Below are 23,347 nucleotides of genomic sequence, written 5' to 3'. Positions count from 1 at the left end.
TTGCTAGCCTGGCTCAATGTAGCATGCGCAGTTCTTTATTCAAATCATCCTGCTCCAATATCACTTATCAGCATCAGGGAGGAAATTCACTCTGTGTTCCGCCTTGCGAGGGTAAGAAATGCAAAAAGCTGATTGTTACTGACTGTAATTTAGTTTTACTTCAGAAAATATGAGGGTTGATTTTACTTTTTTTGGCCCAGTAAAATTCATTCTGCAGTGTAAGACCCTTTTTAGCAGAATCAGAATCTGAAACAGCTTTATTGCCAAGGAATACATACACAAACAATATATGTACAGATAGGTTATATACAAATGCAAGAGAATGTAAATAAGAGGTATGGTGTGCTAAATAAATATAAGTATAAATATAGTATTATGTATTGTACATTTTATTGCCCAGTGGGGCCATTTAACTGTTCATCAGGTAGATGGCCTGAGGAAAGAAACTTTTCTTGTGCCTGGCTGTTATGGTGCTCAGTGCTCTGTAGTGCCGACCAGATGGCAAAGAGAAAGTGGCCTGGATGTGAGGGGTCCAGAATGATTTTGCCAGCCCTTTTATGTGATGAGTACAATTTACATACGTTTTGGACATCATACAGCATCAAAAATAGGTGTAAACAGGGCCAGTGCTGTTTGAATGTATGTGTATATATATATATATATATATATATATATATATATATGTATATATATATATATATATATATATATATATATATATATATATATATATATATATATATATATATATATATATATATATATATATATATATATATATATATATATATATATATATATATATATATATATATATATATATATATATATATATATATATATATATATAATACATACAGGGTACGATTTGTGAAAAAAACAGAGGGGGGATGTTTTAAAAAGTTTTTTTTTTTTTATCCCCATCTGGGATAAAAATAATTCAGCAGAGGCAGGGATACATAGACCATCCCCCCCTACAAATCGCACCCTGTATTTATATACCACTGGGCTGTTGAATGCTCGAATCTGATTGGTTGGCAAATGTTCTAAGTTGTGCAATTATTTTCAAGGAAACACGCACGGCTAAAGTAGTTCTAGCAGGTCTTGATCGCATTGCAGTTCCATACAACCGCCAAAGAACCAAAACCCACAATGGCACTGACCAAGCAAATAAATACAGTAAACAATAGCATAAAAATAGCAAATTATTGTCATGGTTTTTGCCACAAAATACGTTTTATTATGTCCTGGAAGCGCATACTCTCTCCCGCTCCCTCTATCTCTCAACCAAACTCACACACATATGGTACGGACACACACTCGCACAGAAACATATTGCTCTCACAAATTAATCAGTAAAATAGTTTAGCAACTTAAAAGCTACATGACACTTCTCACCAGCGAGGTAATAACTGTGCAGTTCTTGAGATAGATAAACTTACAGTTTCGCTATTAGTAGAGACACTACTGCCGTGAGAGACGTACAGACTGGGGTAGGCTAATTCACATATGCTTATTCTCTCTCTCTCTCTCTCATTTGGAATTAGCAACTGAGGCTTGGGATGAGATGCGTAAGAAATTAGTCCCACACACAAGAATGTTTTAAGCACAAAAACCTGACGAATGTCTTAAAATATAACATCTGAACAGTGTCTTGAGGTGTGGTAACCATAGTATTTTTAATATTAGTCATTTATTGGTTATTGACTATAATATGAAAATAATTATTGAGCAGGAATATCTGAATATCGGTTCATCTCCAACCGCATCACTATGTTGATGCATGTTAATAAAGTGCAAAAAAGAATATATTCATCCAACATCTGTTTTCTTTTTTGCAGTTAAAAATGAACCAGTAATCATTTTGATGTGACCAACAACCAATAAATGGACAGTATTAAAATTCTATAATTTGTACAAAAATGAAAAATAAAGCATAAAATCTCATCATCATATCATTATAATGTAGAGTATGAATCTTTTTCTAAAGATTACATTTAAGAGTGCTTTTTAAACCATTTTATGTGAATATTAACTTACAGAAAAGATACTCAAATTGTAAAAATAAGGGGAGAGAGCATGCACAATTAAATATCCAGTATAAAATTCTTATCTCTAGCAGTGGTGCTGATAATGTAGATTCCCATTTAAAAAGTGAATTAGCGCTGTGGCTTTTAAGTTACAATAAACCACAAGTCGAACAGCTTTTGTTTAATGTACATCACCCTATTTAAAACTTCCACAGATTATTTCATGCTGTGAAAAGTGTAGATGTATGAGATTGTTTGAGCAGGAAGCCATGCTCCATTAGCAGCAGGAATCAACAGCATTAAAGTCATCTGCCAGGCGTTAGGAGGTGGAGAGTCCCGACAGCCAAACCGATCTCTCCTTCTATAGGTCTGACAGTAGCTCGAGCCATCATTCGCACTGCTATTGGGCGTGCAGATCACATAAAGAGTGTCTCTGTGCAGACTGTCGTTTGGAATGCAAAGACGTGCTACTCATTTAGTCAGACTTATTGATTTGATTTGTCTCAGTGGAGAAAGGCCCAAAGCCATTGTCTTTTTTACATACTCTCCATTTCCAGTTCATTTGTCCACTCACAGAAATGCTCTGTGAATGGTTGTTTTCAGCAGAATGTTTCAGGGTGGAAGAACTATAAGAAGTTGTTCGATTTCATTCGATTAGGATGCGTGCTGTAATCTTAGCAGGCCGAGGTCAGGACCATTACTAATTTCAACTCAATTTAGAAATTAATTTTAATGGTGCTGTAATTTGAAGAATGTGTCCCTTATACAGGGATACAATGGACTTTGATCTTTATCATCTCTGTGACATTTGCTTTCTCATCATGTGCCTGAAGGAACAGTGGAACTGATCTTGTGCGCTCATAAACGATGATTGTGTTTATTAGAAATGCCGATTGCTGAGAAATATACGCTTTCTATTAGTGTATCATAAATAACACGCATATGATTACATTATTGTAAATATTTTATTTCATTATAGTAAATCTTTTATGCAGGGCTCTTTTAAGCATGAAATTGATATATATATTTTTTCATATTATATTTTTCTCTGTCTCAGAATAGTTGGTAGAAGGGTTTGGGACTGTGTGTGTTCTTTTAGTGCCATCACAGTGTAGTAAGTAGTTTACAGCTCAGGTAATTGCCATTGTAGAAACATGCTAGTCGCACTCAGCTATGATTCTGATTTGACTAGTCATGTGATTTCAACATGGCACATGATGGCAGCCTCCATGAGACACCCTGTTCTGTGTAACAAAACTCTTACAAGGCCTTTGTCTCATGTAAGTCTACATCATTTGGACATATTTTTTTAAAAAATTCATAATCATTACAACATTTGTAAAACCATGTTTAATGAGTCTTAAATCACTTTTTTGAAGGGGCATAAATATCAAACTTTATTGCATCACCAATGATTGCTGCTGCTTATAATAATGGCTGACAGTGTGAATGCCAGGAATCTGATCCATTGAGAATGTGCTTCATTAATTTTCCATAAAGAGAAGGAAAAAAACTGCTCCTTTAACTGTTTAATTGCAAAACTCCAGAGTGTTTTTGTGAGCTGTAAGAGCTGTACGGTCTTGTCCTGTTGCTCTCAGCCCTCCTCTTGTCTATTAGTGTATCTGCAAACCCACAACTACAACTACTAATTAGCACATGCAGTTACTGGAATTTATAAATCAGTTTTTATATAGATTTAGGAGCATAATGTGAGCAACACTAAAAAAAAATAAAAAATAAGCTTAAGTTTCATTGCTGCCTGAAATGTGTAAGTCATTTGACTGTGAATTTAATTACTAATGGAGAAAATCAAGTCAAAATAAATTAAATGGATGCAATATACTTTAAAACACAGTGAAGACATCTTTACAGTACAATGCATTAATTTTTATCATTAATGTATGAAGCCTCTTAATGATAGTTTAAATCAAATGTGAAATCAATTTTTACTTCTCATTAAATTACTGTTTGAGTATTCAGTCTGAAATTATCATCTTGATTGTTGTTACTGTACATTATTTATAGGTAAAGTGAGTTGGCAGGTCTGAGTTACAGTAATGTCTGGTTACAGACATTACTGTAAAACTGTTTAACGCTGTCATGTTATCTTGAGTTCAGAGGCGCTTGCCGGGTGTTTGGGAACGCAATCGTGTGTTCTGGGTCATTATACCCAACCACTTTGATGACAGACTTTGGCTCAGGCACTTCAGAATGACCAAACCAACATTTGACATGCTGTGCAATGAAATTTGTCCACTATTTACTCTAGTAATCCAATCACATCTTTTGTTGAGGCAAAGTCACATAAAGTTTTTTTCTGTTGCGCATTGAGGGATTTATTTATTTATTCAGTAAATGTGTTTCCATTGTAGCCAATGCACGTTATCTTATCATATGTTTTTATTATAAATAATGCATATCTTGCCTTTTCCATCCATTTTTTTTTTCTTTTTTAATTATTTGATATCACAAAATTTGCAAAATTATAGGTTGATGGAAGCATAGCTACTCTTTGAACTCTCCATCAATATATTTTGTTTATGCATAAATAAATAGATGAGCACAGACTTTCTCTACACACTCCTCTTCCATTATAAGTCACGTTCCCAGTGTTTTTTCAGTTGACACTACACTAACCCACCTGTGCCTCAGTGCGTTTGAAGGTGACATCCAACTCTCTGCTCTTGTATCTAAATTGAGAGGCTCTGGAGGGATTCTCTGTAGCAGAGGGCTTTGACTTCACACTCACACGAAACGGGCTTTTTGGGGGCAGTGTGAGATTTTCTGCAGATGCTCAGAAATACCTGCTGCGTGAGCCTGAGCTTCCTGTCCAAGATGACACCTGATCACTACTTCCTTGAGCCGATTCACAAGCTGTTGTGTTGCCTCAGAGTACAATGGTCCTGCCCCAAATTGCATCCTTTGTGTGCACTTAGTCCTAACCAGGAGAAAAGTTTATTAATTTATATATTACTTTAATTGCATTGACTGAGGTTTTGTAAAGTAGCATTTGTTTATGATCAGCTTTTTCTTTCTCTTCCTTTCTGTATCTGTTTTAGGTCAGAGAGATCTGACCTGTCAGTGGCTCTTCAAGACTGCATGGAGGCACTGGATCTGTTCCTGCGAAATGAATTCGACGAGGCTCTGACCAGACTTAGGAGCAGGTAAAACCGCCTATGTGTTTCATCATTTTTGTGTGATCTGTAATGATTATGGACGTGGGAGAGGTACTGGGTTTGGATCATTCATCTGACTTTAGCAGAACACAAAAGATCTATTATTTATTTTAGGTGCTTCTTGTGTGTATGGGTGTGCGGCAGAGAAGTCTTGGATTTGTACGGTTTCATAATCAGTTTGAATCACTGCTCATAATCCCTTTTGAATCTTATGAAGTGTTTAACTTGTTTTGTATTTGGTTTTATGCATTAAGCAAGTATGCAAGTGCATCTATTAATTTACGTTGAGTTGCTCTTGTACATCGTTTTGTGAGATGAGTCTTTATCCAAAGTCAATCACTGGGTGTTTCTCAGGTAAATCTCAGATAACCCAAAACCTACTGAATCCGTTCAGCTCTCTTGAGATTCACCTCAAGATCTTTTCTTCTCCTCACTCCACACCCTGTTTTAATGCGTATGCTGTGTCTTAGACTAGAGCATCTCGCATTTCTGCCCTCCTCACCACTCACAGCTGTGGATGGGTGTGTGCTGTTGTGTATTGGGGTGCTCATTATTATTATATTAAATCATTGAGGGTTATCATTCTTAAAATTTACTTTAAATCATGTATGATATTGTAGTTCCTAATAAAGTTGACAAACTGCCAGTCAACTTTGTGTTTACTTACCAGAGGCCCTGCTGGTAAATAGTTCTGTTTTACATTTTCAGGTCAAGTCATCTGTCAGGTCAGATATCAGTTTGGCACATTCATGTGTACCATTCAAACTTGCATAATACATAAACATAGATATGCTGATCAGCAAGGGATTGATTTGAAAAATCAGGATCTCACTGAATCTTCTGCTGCACACTGTTTGAACTTGCAAACAGTGAAGTCACAGTTTTGTGATTTACTTAATAGGTTTGTTTTAGTCACGTCCCACCCCATTCCAGCCAGCAGGGCAGGGCCTCTACATGCACAGAGCTAATGAAAGGTACATGTGTGAGAGGGAAAGTAAGTTACAAACAAAAGCAGAAAAAGAGGTGAAGAAATGTTTGACTCAAAGCAAAATTATCAGAGTCCATGTCTGTACAGGTTCAAAGTTGGAAAACAACTCGATCAAATCTAATACTCTCAGCAGTGGACTATTTTTTTTTACAGGAGTTTTATCTAGCTCTCCAACCACTATAAAGCCACCATAAAATGAATGTGAACATAACTTCAATCCATTCTCCATTCTGACTTGGTGCAGTGTTTTGCAGGACATCAGATTTGACTTGGACAGGATAATAATGATTACACACTGGTCAGGAGTGTAGGCCAGTGTTTGTTTATTCCTTAGGAAAACAGCAACTCAAACTCAATTTCAAATCCTGAGATTCATTTGAGTGTTTGGATTTATTTGGTCTCGCAGCTTTTGCAGTATTTTCTCAGTATTGTCTTATCCTGTTCCATGACAGAAAGTTTGCCATATAAATAGTTGGAGAGTAATTCTTTCATGTGTATTGCCTTCATGATATATTGTTATCTATATGATCTGCAGTATGCAGAGTCATTAAAGGATTGGAAAGCTTGTCCAAAATATTAGTACATTGGTATAGAAATGTATTGTTTTGTTAGAGAATGTAAAATATGCTACAGTCCTATACTTGTCACATCAACATTATTCCAATTCCTCCTCTGCAAAGAAAAGAGTGGTAAACCTGTTTATCTAGACATCACTCTGCTCAGGAATGTTGAACTAGTAGTGTCACATTCTCTCCTGTTCCTGAAAGAACTGAAAATGCACTGTAGAGAGTCACTAAATTGAGTTTAACTGCTGCCTAGAATTTAGCTAAATCAAAAGTCACAATGTGCATAAAAATGAATGTTAATTGAAACACTTTTTTGACATTTTTGAAGTAAATAACAAATATTATTGTGAAAGCTTAGATAAACAGAATACTGCATTGGGGTGCATCCACTTTTTTATTTTGACTTGTATTTCTCTGGTTGTTTTTCATAATGTCATTAGTATTAGTATCATGTTGTTGGATGGTCAGGATACACAAAGTCAGTATTTCAGAGGTGAATTTTCTTTTACCGTCACTAAGTCACACCACCCTTTCCATTGTTCTATATATAGATCTAATGCAGCATCTTCCTTTGTGTTCTTTGACAGGAATAAAGACAGCATGTACCACGCGCTTACATATGCCACTATACTGGAAATGCAGGCCATGATGACCTTCGAACCGGAGGACATCTTGACTGCAGGAAACACAATGAAAGAGGCACAGGCTGTGTGTCAACGGTGTGTTATCATATCTCTCTTTCTCTCTCTCTCTCTCTCTGTATATGCACTACTGCTTAACATTCTGGGGAATATATATATATTTTAAATTGTAATAATATTTCACAATACCAAATATTGCATATTATTTATATAAATACAAATATTATTTAGTAAACAATAATATTTAAATGAACAATAATAGCCAAAGTATAAGAAGTTTGTAGAATAGGAAATAAACAAGCAAAAAATTCAGTCAAAAGTACTAAAGCGGCATTCTAGTTAGTATAGGATTTAAGTTAAATAAAATTATAAAGTTATGAAACTTAACTTTGCCCTTAGCCAAATCAGTTTGCTCTGGAACAAGTATAAGACCAAAGATTGCCTGTTTGATATACCCAAAATTATATTTAGTTTAACCACTATCTACATAAAAGCCAGTGGCAAATTCCCAAAGGACTGGCCGAGATAAAGCTATTCTCAGTGGGTCCATGAGCGCTGAATAGCCGCTGATGGCCTGGAGCTTACATCTCTAAAAACATTGAAACAAATTTTCAAATAAGTGCTATGTTTATATATAAATCGTAAAATTCAGTGGCACAATAACAGTAGTATTTGTAAAATTATAGTGAGTTCGCTCCTCCGCCATTGACGCTCGCTTTGAGAAATGCTGCCAGTATAGATCCGGCAGAAACAAGCAGAGTGATACAAATTGTGAAACGGTTTCCGTGTGATATTAATAGAACATTGCATGGCTGGAAAAGGCTCTCAGCCAATCAGATTTGAGAGCTAGAACTAACTATATATATATATATATATATATACAGGGAGTGCAGAATTATTAGGCAAGTTGATTTTCTGATCATATTTTTTTTCCAAGCACATTTTACCATTTCCAATCCACATCAATCTTAATAACTCCTATTAATATTGTTTTTAATCATTTATAAGTGATATTTAATTGTTCATGAAGGCTGGAAATGAAAAATGCCTTATATTCAGGTGTGCAGAATTATTAGGCAAGTTTTCTTTTACAGGCAAAATGAGCCAAAAAAGAGATTTAACTCAGACTGAAAAGTCAAAAATTATTAAATACTCATGAGAAGGACACAATACTAATGCAATACTAGAAATTGCAAAGTTAAAGCATGACCAAAGGACAGCAAAATGCTCATTGGGTCAGCGGGGTCATACAAAAACAGGTGGAAAAGAAAAGACACGTTAACAGCAAAATAATTAAGAATTAAGGTGAAGAATTAAGTGTGAAACCATCAGGAACCCTTTAGTCTCCAGTGACACCATTTTCCAGAACTGCAACCTACCTGGAGTCTCCAGAAGTGCAAGGTGTCAGGATCTCAGAGACTTAGGTTAGCTAAAGAATCCTAAAAAATGACCCGCTCTTAATAAGAATCACAAGCTGAAGTGTTATAAAATACATGAAGACTGGGTTTTTATAGGCCTTATAGACACACAGATTGAGAGTGACTCCTGAAGGACCAGCACCACATCCTCTTGTACCACTGTTTGAAGAATTTATCTTCCAGAATCTGGCAGTAAGGTGTGGGAGTTCACCTTTAGTCCATCTCTTATCCTGAAATGTCCATCTTGCAGAGATGGACTAAAAATGATCTTCCAAAACTTATTGCCAGATTCTGGAAGATAAATTCTTCAAACAGTGGTACAAGAGGATGTGGTGCTGGTCCTTCAGGAGTCACTCTCAATCTGTGTGTCTATAAGGCCTATAAAAACCCAGTCTTCATGTATTTTATAACACTTCAGCTTGTGATTCTTATTAAGAGCGGGTCATTTTTTAGGATTCTTTAGCTAACCTAAGTCTCTGAGATCCTGACCCCTTGCACTTCTGGAGACTCCAGGTAGGTTGCAGTTCTGGAAAATGGTGGCGCTGGAGACTAAAGGGTTCCTGATGGTTTCACACTTAATTCTTCACCTGAATTCTTAACTATTTTGCAGTTAACATGTCTTTTCTTTTCCACCTGTTTTTGTATGACCCCGCTGACCCAATGAGCATTTTGCTGACCCTTGGTCATGCTTTAACTTTGCAATTTCTAGTATTGCATTAGTATTGCGTCCTTCTCAAGAGTATTTAATAATTTTTGACTTTTCAGTCTGAGTTAAATCTCTTTTTTGGCTCATTTTGCCTGTAAAAGAAAACCTGCCTAATAATTCTGCACACCTGAATATAAGGCATTTTTCATTTCCAGCCTTCATGAACAATTAAATATCACTTATAAATGATTACAAACAATATTAATAGGAGTTATTAAGATTGATGTGGATTGGAATTGGTAAAATGTGCTTGGAAAAAAAATATGATCAGAAAATAAACTTGCCTAATAATTCTGCACTCCCTGTATATATATATATATATATATATATATATATGAATGAAAATGTTGCTATATTCATAACATAGAGTTAGCAGGGTGGTGTCTACATTGGGCTTGTTTTCTATTTCAGAGCCCAGACACTACTATTAGCATCTATACACTATTTTCAGGTTCCTCACGGTTATGTCACATTTGTATTTGTGACGTAATCCAAGAATGCTGCAGGTCTAGGGTTATTACCACATCCCAGATGGCAGAGGAATTTCAGAGATCCACGACACACTGTGTTAGAGGGGTGTGACAATCTGGTGTACACGGTCGTTTCCAGGCAACTCATACACCCTCTGTGACTCTGCCACATCATCCATACCCTGCATAGCACTGATCAGCTGATCCCACATAAACTCATAGCTGCTCGTCAACTTTACGCACATCAATTGCACTGTCTAGTCATAATAGCTGCCACGTATGCAGGATAGTAAACCAGTTCTGTCACAATACATGCTATATATACCTCGTCACAACATTGATCTTAACTGGTCTAAAAAATATAGATCAAGTATTTAAAGTACTATTGCTATATACTCAATAAAACCTAATGTCAGTGTCATTCATTCACACTACCTAATGTAAATCCACCTGTAAATATACCTGAAGGGCAAGAAAGAAGGGAATTGGGATCAGGTCACAACACAGACCTGATTCAAACCTCCTTTCCAGAAGAGGGCGGAGCTTTAACAGCTCGCACTTCAGTTGCTCAACAACAACAAAGCTGGAGAATCTCATGCTGCCAAAATGACGATTGTCAGAAATGGTGTTCAGCCTTACATTGTTCAAACCGGAGTCGGACACTGATGGAGAGTCTTCAAGAAGTTACAACTTTTAGAATGCAACTGGATGTTTCTGAACGGATAGTGTATACATTTATGTAGTTGCTGTGGAGTTGATTCAACTCATTGACTATCAAATGTGTTGTCAGTTAATCTTTTGTGAAAATCCAGTGTTGAATTGACCCTCGAACAACTTTACTACAACAGCTCTTCCTTTTCTCTAGAGCAGCCCAACATGGCCTCACCTCCTTTGTTGTGTGTTCCCAGGGGCAGGGTTTATGTAAATTTTGGGGTTTGTGATGTCACCAACCCGGGAAGAAGCTCGTTGTAGTCCCTACCAGCCATTTGTTGTAGTCCTCAAAAAGCGATTTCTGTAAAAGAAAATATCTTGCATTGCATTGGACTTTGAGTTTTGTAACTTTGCAGGTGTTGTTTATGCTCAAACAGAAACATTACACACTATCTAAAGTTAAAAAAAGTGAAATCATAATCAACCACCCCTTTAAAAGCAGTAGTTTAAAGAGCATAAACAAACTACAGTGTTTCTGTCATTTCCTTTCCAGATGAAAATACATCTTTAGGTGCAAATATTAGAAAACTAACCCAAAGCAGAATCAGAATTAGAATCAGATTTATTGCTTACAAACAGGAATTTGTTTGGTGAAGCTTACAGTACACAGGAAAAAAGAAAGAATAAAAAACAAGTGAATAAAAAAAGATACTATATATACTCTTTAAAGTTTGGAATAATTTAGATTTTTCTAATGTTTTTAAAATAAGTCTCTTATGTATGTACATATAGAGTAAATATGTATGTGTGTAAAAAATAATCTATATACAGAAGCATTTATGCAAGAGAATGTGAATAAGAAAGGTGCACAATATGTGAAATACTTTTTTTTTTTTTTTTTTTGCATAGTAGGGAGAACTGTTCATGATGTTAATGTCCTCTTGGTAAAAACTATTTTAGTGCCTGACCATTCTGGTGCTCAGTGGCTAAACTGTTAACATCATGTAGTTTATTTACATTGCTGTGGCTGTCACTTGAGTGATACAGAGTGACTTCTGTATTCCATAGACACACAGACCAGTAATGTTCCTGCATTTAAATGTGGTTGTCACTCACAAAACTCTGTAGGGTGTACATGGCCTACTTATCTTAGCCCCCAGCATTCATTTGCATGTCTTTTTTTGTGTGTGTAAATTTAATAGAATCCAAACTGACTCAGAATAATTCATGTTTGTCCCTCAGAGGGGAGTTGGATTACTCAGACAGAAACCAGACAGATATTGTGTCCTCCTTAGATCCAATCCAACTGCTCTATTTATATGGCCTGAGGGATACTATGAATCAAGCCATGCTTTGACTTTTGGGCCAAGTACAAGTTTGTCTGCTGTATTGGGACCAGCTTTCACACACTAGGACTGCAATAGAGAACACAAGGCTGACCTCAGCCGACTATGCCAACAGTAACCACTACTGATGGATCATTGTTTTAGAACAGGACTGATAAGGATGTGTTTGTCATTACAGATACCGTAAAAAGGCTTCCTTCAACAGCAAAAACTTCACAGAAGGTGGGTGCCTGTATAAATATGTTAAAAAATGATAAATTGGCAATAGGAATGTATCAGTAAAGAAATAAATCATACTTGTTGCCATGATAATACTCTTCATGCAATCACTTCCTCAAACCATGGTGACCATATCATGTGGCTGTTTTTTGAAAAGGCAGTGTGACATACTCCCACCATGCGTAGAGAGTCTGAAAGCGTATTTTCATTTGTGTCCTCCCCAGAGGAGCTCCATGCTGAAGTGTGCTATGCCGAATGCCTCCTCCAGAGGGCAGCGCTCACTTTCCTGCAGGTTTGTCCCAGTGGTTGATTCCCTTTTACTGCTGATATTAAATATACTTCGCCCTGTTGTTAGTAATTATGAAACATAATATTGTGCATAAAGTTGCTTATCTAAGATTTGCTGTTTCTTTCAGGATGAAAATATGATCAGCTTCATAAAGGGAGGAATGAAAGTGAGAAACAGCTATCAAATATACAAGTAAGACCTGCTGCAGTGTTGTTGTTAGCTAAAACTAATATATATATATATATAAAAATGGTAATTCAAATGAAGTTGAAATAAAAGTATTAGATGAAAACTTTAGTTTAAGTACTGCAATTACTGCAAACAAAAATAAATTGAAGCTAAATAGAAATGTAAAAAATACTAATGCTAATAAAAATATAAAAAGTACATAACAAAATTACTAAAACTTTAACTAAAATTAAAACTGAAAATATAAAAATAAAAGCACATTCAACATATTAATAAATACTATTTACTGTTATATAAATATTAATACTAAATTAACATTGACCTGTGATATAAAACGTATTCCTCTTTCCATCTCGTTTAATATGTATGTGCTTTTATTGCACCTGAATAATTTAACTTAAATATTAAATGTTATTTTTATTAATTATAATTATTAAATGCTATTTTATTTTCATTTTATTTATTACATATTAATATATATAATTGTTTTTTTCCTTTTTTAATATATAATAATAAAATAGAGTATCAAGATTTCATGTTAGGCCTATAATGTAATTTGCTTAATTCTTAATCTGAAGAACTGGTTTTGTGTGTGTTTTCATTTATATACTTACATCAGTGTTTCTGTATGTCTATTTATATGTGTTTGTGTTGAAAGGGAGTTACATACAGTCCTGAAGTCCTCAGGTTATGTTCACGGTGACAATCATGGTCATTTTGAAGGAGGCGTTAAGCTTGGGGTCGGGGCCTTTAACCTGGTGAGTGCGTTATGTCATATATTTTCCTGTGTCTTAGCCTTAAAAGGCATCCTATTGTTAAATCAAACCATGACCGTTTATGAATCCTAGCATTGAGTTTATTGAGGACAAAACTGTTTTCTCAACCCCTCACCTGTATTTCTCCCAGATGCTGTCATTGTTGCCAACTCGGACTCTCAGGTTGTTGGAATTTGTGGGCTTCTCTGGTAACAAAGTGAGTATTGTGTAGTACTAAGCTTAGTTTGGCTCTGCTCACGTTTGGCGTGTACAAATGAAATTTAATCTGAGCTTGATTTTTTTTTTTTTTTTTTTTTTTCTGACTGTCTTAGCAATAAAGTCTTTCAAGGTGTTTTTATACTTATAAAGTTTGAACCTGAAATTGTTAACAAAAAGAGCTATTTCTATCTGATTTGATCCATTAAGACTAGTTTTGTTGGTATAAATTAATGTATTTAAGTTGATGTAGCGATATTAAATAATATTCTTGACCAGTTCATTTAAATGTTACTATTTTAGGTTACCAGTTTTTTTTTTTTTTTTTTTTAAATATAGTGAAGCACACTAATGTGGATAATTTCCTGTATGATATGTTTATTCTAATTATTTGTTTATTCTGTCTGTGTTTGTTATAGGAGTTTGGTCTTCAGCAGCTCCAGGAGGGCTCCTCTGAGCACACGTTTAGGTCTTTCCTGTGTAACATGTTGTTGCTTTGCTACCACACCTTCATGAGCTTCATTCTGGGTAAGAAAAAAATGCTTCATTTTCGCTTCATTGGTTCATAGGTTACAAGGAGGAATTGAATCACATGTTCAAATCATATGTAGCATCAGAAGTAACACTGTGTTGTTCTGTGTTACCTTGTGTGTATGTGTGTGTGCTTTAGGCACTGGAGAGGGAGATGTGGACGATGCAGAAAAACTGCTGCAGCCTTATCTAAAAAAGTATCCGAAGGTACTTATTTGACCACCATTTTTACAAACAACAGATTTTCCAGTGAAAAAGCCAGACACACTAAACAAAAACATGAACATCTTGTATGACCAATGCACACTGCAGCTGAAAAACGCTAATGTCTGTAATTATAATAAAAAAAAAAACCTGTTTTAATTATGTTATACGATGAGCATCTACGCAGCCATTGTTATGAAATAGTAGAGTATGAACTTCTGTGTTTTGGTCAGGGATCCATTTTCCTGTTCTTCGCTGGTCGAATAGAGGTAATCAAAGGAAATCTGGATGCTGTAAGTGATTGTTACTCTTATGCAATACATACAAAGCAGAATTTATAATTAATAATTTATATTTTGTTTCTATTGACTGTGTGCATGTGTTCATTTGCATGTTCTTGTCCTGCAGGCTATCAAGCGTTTCGAGGAGTGCTGTGAAGCTCAGCAGCAATGGAAGCAATTCCATCACATGTGTTATTGGGAACTGATGTGGTGTTTCACTTATAAGAGGCACTGGAAGATGGCCTACTTCTACGCAGACCTGCTCAGCAAAGAGAACACCTGGTCTAAGGTGAAACCCTAAAATATACAGTTGATTGGTGCACTGAACAGATATTTGACTATGGAGAGGTTGCTTGATCTGTGTGCCATTCAAAATTGAATGGATAATCTCTTTTTAATCGTAATAAATTTGAATTAGAAAACATCATTTAGAATTTAAATATGAATAAAAGCAAGTGGAAATTGAAATACATGTACATATGTATATCAAACATATTTTATTTAATAAAATTGAAGATTTTGTTTTAAAAAAGCTCTGCTGATATAACATGAATGGAGGTTGAGGACAATTAATCTCCCGCTGGGATGATTGTGTTTACTGTGCAGTTTGGAACTCATTGCTCTTTTTTTTCCTCTTACACACACTTTTTTTCAGGCCACATATGCATATATGAAAGGTGCTTACCTCAGCATGCTGAGTCGTGAGGAATGCCAACCGTTCGGGGAGAATGAGGTGGCTTTGTTTAGGTAATGTGTGTGAGCCTGTATGTATATGTTTGCGTCTATGCACTTTCGTTCATAAGTTGATGTAATCACATGATTAAATACAAATCTATAAATCGGATAACATAACTATCAGATAAGAAAAAGCTCATTATCTACTGTATATACAGCCTGTACTGTAATATAATTCAGTTTAAGCAAGCATTGCAAAGTGACCTTTTTTTTTTATCTCATATTTAATTAGAACCTCTCATGTAGCCCATCCACTATAAATTGACATTTTATATGTCTGTATTTTACTGTATAATACAAGCTGTTATCTGTTTTACACTTTTCAGGCAAGTTCCCAGCCTGAAGCAGAAAATAGCTGGGAAGTCATTGCCCACAGAGAAGTTTGCCATCCGAAAAGCTCGACGCTATAATACAGATAACGCCATTCCTCTTCCTGCACCTCCATTGGTCAGTATTCAGTATTATATTGTCTGTATTTATTTGATACTGTATGCAAGTGTCTTATTTACATTGTTCACAGGATGTGTTCTTGCATCTTTGACCATTGTGTTGTGTCTCACTGTGTAAAGCAGTGGTTCTTAACCAGGGGGTCATGGCCCACTAGTTGCCTTAAAGATGACTTAAAGGCACACTTTTGGCCCTCTAGCGGTTAAAAAACAAAAACTGGATGCATTGTTTTGCTTGTGTTTCGGCTCTGCGTGACTGTGCAGATGAATATGGTTATCCTACTGCTCATAAAACATTCACTACTAGGCTTAAGAGATATAACCAGTTTAGATGGAAAGGATCTCAAACTGACTAGCAGAAGACATTACTGTAGCTATACCCATTAATAGACACTGTACTTCCTTGAAAATACACAGTGCTACAACAACTATAATGATATCACCCTTCACAATAGATAATGCTTTACAGTGAACTCTGTTAGAGAGCTACATCTTTTCAATAAAATACCTTAATCACCTGTTGAGTAATAAAAACGGCATCTCTGCATGGCTTTTACAACATTTCAAATCCCTCAGTTCTCACCATCTTTGAAAAGCCAAGCCAATGTTAATTCTCATTTTATTACGAGCTCTTTTGTGTTCTCTTTTTTGCCAGCAAACTCTCCTCTGTGGGGGCTTCAAATATTGTTGTTGACAATGGGGGTGGCATTGAAGTCAAAAAGGTTGAGATCACCATTCAGATGTGTTGAGTCTGATCATGTACATTTGGCAATGGTGCACTGCATCTATAAACATGCTTCCTGTTCTATTCTATTGTGTTCCGTTTTGCTATTTTTAAGTGCAAGATGTCCTGTGTGAACGGCCCTTTAATTAACAGAGTAAGGAATTAGACCATCCTGACCTGTGTAATCCCACTATAAAATAAACAAAGGGAAGCACCTGCAGTCTTAGATTCTCACTCAGTGTGTGGGTATGTTTACACAACAGGAGATGATGTATATTTGGAATGGCTACACTGTGATTGGGAAGCACAAGGACCTGACAGAGGGCATGCTGAAGACTCTGGACGAGGCCCAGCAGATGCTCGACCAGTATCCAAGTAAAAAACCCCTCCACTCAATGCTGTTGTACATTTTTAAAATAATAGTTCACCAACAAATAATGTAATTATTTATTCCCTCATGTCATTCCAAATTATATTTTTGAGCAGGGACAGTTGAAAAAAATTGAAAAATGATTACACAGCACTTGCCATGCAACCACAATTCATAATGACCATATGCATCAAAAAGTAATAATACAACAGTGTGTTCCATTGAAGAAAAAAAAAAGATCAACAGACACTTTCTCTGTAACATAAATGTCTCTGTGTGTTTGCCCTCAGGGACTGAGTTCACCACAGATGACCAGTGTGTGGTTAGTCTGCTTAAGGGGCTCTGTCTCAAACACTTGGGTTTCAAGGAGGAAGCTGAACATTACTTCACCCTCGTCCTTTGCAAGTTAGTCTTGCTCTTTTGCTTCACAACAAATCACATTAATATGAAGAGAAGTGTTTGTGGTTTCCTATGTGAAGACTTAAGTAGACATGGCCTATTTTCTGGTATTGACTCTACAGACTTGTTTTAAAGGGGTGGTTCAATGGTTTTTTTCTAGGCTTGATTGTGTTTTTGGGGCACATGTCTTAATGCTTTGTTTTTTTGAAAACGCTGTATTTTTAATATATTTTACCTTTATTCTACACCTCTGTTTACACTGTCATATGAACGGCTCGTTTGATTTCCTGCTTCTGTGAAGCCACTCCCGCCGGAATACGCAATGTGCTCAGATTGGTTAGCTGGCCCAGTCTATCCAGAGCCGTCGTGATTCCCTGAAGCGTCCGGAAACGCCACGCCCCTTACCATTTGTTACCGGTTACGTGGGCTTCGGTTATATTGTATGCTCAATTTGATTATATTGCTGTATCAAATTGAGCCCGAATCAGACCCAGATGAACAGCAATCGCGGCTTTTAAAGGACGTTTATGAATGATATTTCATTTAGTATTTGTGTCAAAGTGTTTAGATATGCTGTCACTGCTGTTTGTTAGCTTTCAAGATACAGTTTTATCCTGATTAAAGCTTTACTGTAGCCGAATACATGACTGAGTAGCATTTTTGTAAAGGTAGAGTTTAATTTATAGCATGAACAACTGTTTGTCTATGAACATATAAGTTTGTTGGTGTTTGTTGGAGAAGTATGCACTATAATACAGCTAACTGGCTAGCGAAGCAAAAACGAGTTGCTCTTTGTATATGTCCTTGATGCAACCAAAAATAGCAACAGAACTATACGTTTAAAAGACATGTACAAACAATAAAACGTACTTACAGTTTGGGGTGATAAACGGGGAACTGCTTCTTTCAGTAATAGCCTTTGTGCATTCAGTAATAGCCATCCAGCATTAAACTCGTGTAGATTGTGGAAGCTGTCTATCACAGCGCATCCAGTGTAGAAAATATCACAGATTATAATGGGTTCTCTTATCTATTGACGCGCCGCACCGCTCGCGTCCGGTGTACACAACTCTTCCGCTTCCATTATGCTTGTGACATGGCCTCGCCCACTTTGTTGCGTGTTCCCAGGGGCGTGTTTTGCAGGGTTTATGATGTCACCAACCCGGGAAGAAGCTCATTGTAGTCCAAACCGGTTGTTTTTGTAGGCATTAAACTGCCATAACTTTAGAAGATCTCCGTTTGCATTGAACTTTCAGTGCTGTAACTTTGCAGATACTGTTTATGCTCAAGCAGCAACATTACACACTAACTAAAGTTAAAAAAGTGAAATCGCATTGAACCACCCCTTTAAACATCCAGTAATATCAAGCTGAAAGAGTCTGACTGGTAAAATGATATGTTCTGTGATTCCACAGCACAGAATAAAAAATTTGATATGTTTTAAAGTGCCCCTATTATGCTATATTAAACATTCCTAATTTTGTTTTGGAGGTCTCCTACAATAGGTTTACATGCATCCAAGGTCAAAAAACACTTTTCTCATAATATACATTGAAGCATCAGCTCTTTTCTCACAGTGTCTGAAACAGCTCAAGCCTCTCTAAACCCCTCCTTTCTGACACCTTCCTCTGCTCTGATTGGTCAGATGGCCCAGTCTGTTGTGACTGGTCTACTGCTCACAGCGCATGTCAGAAACCAAACACCCATTACCGTATTTGAATTTCAGCTCTGGAGGCTTCCTCAGCACTTGTATGCATGAACAGTAACAATGGCATCGTCGGTTTTACCATATCAATTCCAGCATGGGTCCACATCCTTTGCAAGTGCATGCAAAGTGGATTTTCAGCATAGAAAACAGTGTCTTCTCAACATGTTGACAACACAACATGTCGCTTCTCAGGTACAACAACAGTGTTTGAGGGTGTGCCAAAGTAAACGTCGTTCATGGACAGCCAATGAAGACCATAGGCTGGAATTATGCAAATTTGTCACAAACCTATGTAGATATGTTATGGAAGTGAGACTTGACGACTCGTTTCAGCAGAACTGATTCTTTCTTTTAGGAGACTATAACTTTATTTGTCGTGCAATTTGATCTTTAAAACTTTGTAGACCTTTTACATTCACAAACGGTTATATTACACACTCCATGAAAGGTAATTGAAAAGACATAATAGGGGCACTTAATGTCACAGAATGTCACAAATAATAGAGAAAATGATTAAACATTTGTAAAAATGGTTACTGTAAATGCTGTCTTTCTGTCTGTCTGCTAATGTTTATACTTGCACAGTGAGAGTCAGATTAAATATGACCACTACCTGGTGCCCAATGCTCTTCTGGAACATGGTTTATTGTGTTTGGAGGAAGGCAGAATAGAGGAGGCCATCAAACTTCTGGAGACAGCCAAGTAAGTTCAGCCCTGACAGTGACTGTTTTATAGGCTCCCAATGTACACTATGTGTGAATGGGTGGGGGGAGAGGGTTGTGTTTTATCTTTACAGTTTGAAAGACAGATCAATTCATGGCTTTGTTCGATATGGAAAATATACCAACTGCTGAAAACAAATAATGTTTATGCCTTTTCACCTTGCTATTATAATATTTAATAATTTAATTTTTTATTTAATAATTTACTCATTTTTAGTGTTAATAATTTTCAATGTGTAATTTAATTTAAAATCAAGAAATTAACACTCCTATATAGTGTTAGAAAGTAGAAATTATGCATTAAATTCAATTATTTACAGATAGCTCATTGGTACATTGCTGTAAATGTTGCCTTGTGAAATAAAACCTTCAAATTCAAATCTTGGAGAAAAATATTTATTAATAAACCAGTCAAAATTGTAAAATAAAGTAAAAGTAAAAAATAATTGTATATCAGAAAATAAACACTCCTGGGCAAAAAAAAAAGGGCCAAGCCAAAAATGGCAAAATATTTATTGTTCTTTTAATGGTCTTAACCATTTTAATCGCAAATCACTGGTTAGGGAATTAGCAAGAATTCCACATAAAGTTACTTAGCATGGAATAATCTTCCCCAGCTTGCAGACAGCTTTTTACAGGAAGAAGAGTCAGTGTTGTTCCACTCAATGTTAATGGTTTCAAACAGTTCATGAGTAGTTGAAAAATGTCTCCCAACTCTGACCAGGCCAAAACATGAGCCTAATGGACTTGTTCTCAAGCCACTTCTTGGTTGTCTTTGCAATTTGTGCAGGAGCATTGTCTCAATAATCTGATCTGATAATAAAAACTTTTCTTTTGTGGGAAGCAATCCATTCTGCAATATTCTCCTGTAAAGCTTTAAATGACTTTTCACAGTGAAGTAGCTCACCAATACCAGCACAATGACACCTCTTCCTCCATGCTTCACTGTGGTAGAGATGCATTTATTATTATTTTTCTCACCAGATTTTCGAGGACATTGCAGACACATTGCGATTCATCACTCCACACAACTTCCCATATTCTGCTAAAAACTTCATTCTGTCTTTGATTTTTTTTTTTTTTTTTTTTTTTTTTTTTTTTTTGAGACGGCGATGGCTTTTTAAGTAGTGCATTTGCTTAAATTTTGCTAAATGACCAATAATTTGTGGTTAACACAATTAAAAGCTTAGTGTTTAGCCCATTTTTTTGCCCAAGAGATTGTGTGTGTGTGTGTGTGTGTGTGTGTGTGTGTGTGTGTGTGTGTGTGTGTGTGTGTGTGTGTGTGTGTGTGTGTGTGTGTGTGTATGTGTGTGTATGTATATATATTATTCCACCATGAAACACTCACTGTTTTCATCTGATGTGTATTTTATGATTTACACTATTAACCATGATTTCTTTGCCAGGCAAAATTACAAGAACTATTCCATGGAATCACGGACACACTTCCGGATCCAGGCAGCACTACATAAGGCACGAGGCACAGCTGTGAACGGAGACCACTGCTCACCCTCCAGCCCTTAACGGTTGAGGTTACCGTAGGGTTCACAGAAAGCCATGATCAGGCTTGATGTGGGTTGCCATATGCCAAGAGGAGAACTAAAGGAGCACATGACCAATCAGACCCGATTGCACACATAGATTATACAGTACATGGACAACAGCTGCATGAATATGTTTTGTGAGGCAGTGCAGTCAAGACACAGAAATGACATCATGCTGTTATGATGTCATATAAATAACATCTTGCTAGTATTTTAAATGTACCATTAATAATAATAATAATTATAATAATATTAATATAATACAAGATATACAAGTTATGCCAGTCCAATAGTATTATACTGGTACATCAGGCTAAGAACATTGTGAATTCAAGTAAGGCCATCGCTCATTCATTTTTGGCTGCTTTCAGAACTCTTGTTGGTAATTGTCTCCACTATTGGTCACCCTGTGACATCAGTAGCCTAGACATGGCTGTGCCTTACAGCTATCCGTTTTATTTGGATTTAAAGCACGTGCACAAATATTAGTTTACTTTAATCTTTGGACTTTAAATAGGTTATAAAATAAACCTATTGTCCAGAGGTAATATGATGAACGTATGGTTCGATATCATGGGTTACTCTTTGGTTAGAGTACTGTGGCCTTGTCAAATCTCACAGACAGGATTCCTGTTCTAAGCTTAATTTGTATCATATAACATTATCATTGTCTTTCTATGTACATAATTAGTCTGTTTTAGCAACGTGTTTAAAAAAGAGAAAACAAGCATCTTCAAAATTACTATTAGAATGTAAACTGGAAGTTTTGTGGGTTTAGTTAGCTATTTCTTTTTTAGTATTTATTCACTATGATGGCGCCTTTCAAAATGTCCCGTTTTAAGTGGGCAGCTGAATGTGTCTTTTAGAAAGGCAGTCTCCTTCATGTGGACTTGGTCCAGATCGTACTTGAGCTCAAACAAACAAGTCTTTTAGATACATGCAAGACAGGCTGGCATGCCAGCTCCAGCCAACGTGAGGGATGCATTGACAACCACTACAGCCTTACACTATGAGGAGAAAGAAAATTTGAGCTGGTTCAGGACAGAGGATTGTACTTTGTTCATGTTTGTACTTTGTTGAATGAATGCTACTTCATATTCAGCTTTTCCCCATAGTGTGGAGTTCAACTAACTAAACACAGCCGCAGTTTAGTTTTGTGTTTTGTATTGATTTATCCCAGATTAGTTTTAATAGTGTCCATGGATGGATTTTTGTTCTTCTGCAATGTAATCTTTATAGTGCCTGTTTTATGAAATCCAATTCTACCAAAGTCAAATTTACATTAAGAAAAAACACCATCAGCTCATGTTGCTCAACATGCCATGTTTTAAGTGTGGCAAACATGTAATGATATATGGGTTTTTCATTGTAATGGCTTTTGTTTCTCCCTCATTGAAAATTCTTAGTTATTTAGATTGATTTTACAGGCTTTGGGCTATAGAGGTCAGCAAATCCTGTATGTGGTGCATGGCTACTGTGTAAACGCATTCCTGTAAATACTGAACTTACTTTTTTTTATTTAAAATTAAATGATAGCATTCCAAAAACATCTTTTGTTTTCTTTCTTTGTGAACTAAGGAAACTTGCCACCTTAAAAAGGTGGACAGAAATTGACTTTCTTCTGCGGGATGTATGGCAGAATGGGGCAAATATAGTCACTTTCATTGTGTGGAGATAAATACTGTACAAGTGTGTATTGTCTAATACCTAAAATAACATTTTGTTATTAAAGGGATAGTTCGCTCAAAAATGAAATGATCATTGACTTGTGTACATAATTTTACTAATTTACATGAAATTCCATGTGTTGAATATGCTGTATAATTTTATTTTTCAGTGAAGCATATTATGCAGAATATAAGAGTCGGGACTGACAGTATATCACAGTGTTGGGGGTAATGCGTTACAAGTAACGTGAGTTACATAATCAGATTATTAGTAAACTAGTAAAGTAACGTTTTTAATTTACAACAAAATATCCGAGTTACTTAATCAAATAAGTAACGCAGATTACTTTGTTTTC

The 23,347-nt window shown here is 36.0% G+C and overlaps 1 protein-coding gene across 2 annotated transcripts in view; it reads left to right on the top strand.

The window, feature by feature from the left end:
- ttc39a (tetratricopeptide repeat domain 39A) overlaps positions 1-22,871 on the top strand; it is a 28,247-nt gene extending 5,376 nt beyond the window's left edge. For both annotated transcript variants that reach the window (XM_048209834.1, XM_048209835.1), the window contains 17 exons: positions 5,090-5,194; positions 7,348-7,479; positions 12,171-12,214; positions 12,436-12,503; positions 12,628-12,692; positions 13,348-13,447; positions 13,596-13,661; positions 14,080-14,188; positions 14,331-14,398; positions 14,629-14,688; positions 14,804-14,965; positions 15,332-15,423; positions 15,738-15,858; positions 16,845-16,956; positions 17,242-17,356; positions 19,644-19,760; positions 21,187-22,871. In XM_048209834.1, the coding sequence (XP_048065791.1) occupies positions 5,090-5,194; positions 7,348-7,479; positions 12,171-12,214; positions 12,436-12,503; positions 12,628-12,692; positions 13,348-13,447; positions 13,596-13,661; positions 14,080-14,188; positions 14,331-14,398; positions 14,629-14,688; positions 14,804-14,965; positions 15,332-15,423; positions 15,738-15,858; positions 16,845-16,956; positions 17,242-17,356; positions 19,644-19,760; positions 21,187-21,304 (1,654 nt within the window). In that variant the 3' untranslated portion in view covers positions 21,305-22,871. The remainder of the gene's footprint in view (positions 1-5,089; positions 5,195-7,347; positions 7,480-12,170; positions 12,215-12,435; positions 12,504-12,627; positions 12,693-13,347; positions 13,448-13,595; positions 13,662-14,079; positions 14,189-14,330; positions 14,399-14,628; positions 14,689-14,803; positions 14,966-15,331; positions 15,424-15,737; positions 15,859-16,844; positions 16,957-17,241; positions 17,357-19,643; positions 19,761-21,186) is intronic.
- Positions 22,872-23,347: the final 476 nt, after the last annotated feature.

The sequence above is a fragment of the Megalobrama amblycephala genome, linkage group LG12, assembly GCF_018812025.1.
Source record: "Megalobrama amblycephala isolate DHTTF-2021 linkage group LG12, ASM1881202v1, whole genome shotgun sequence".
NCBI classification, from domain to species: Eukaryota; Metazoa; Chordata; class Actinopteri; order Cypriniformes; family Xenocyprididae; genus Megalobrama; species Megalobrama amblycephala.
This window is presented reverse-complemented; position numbering and strand designations above follow the sequence as displayed.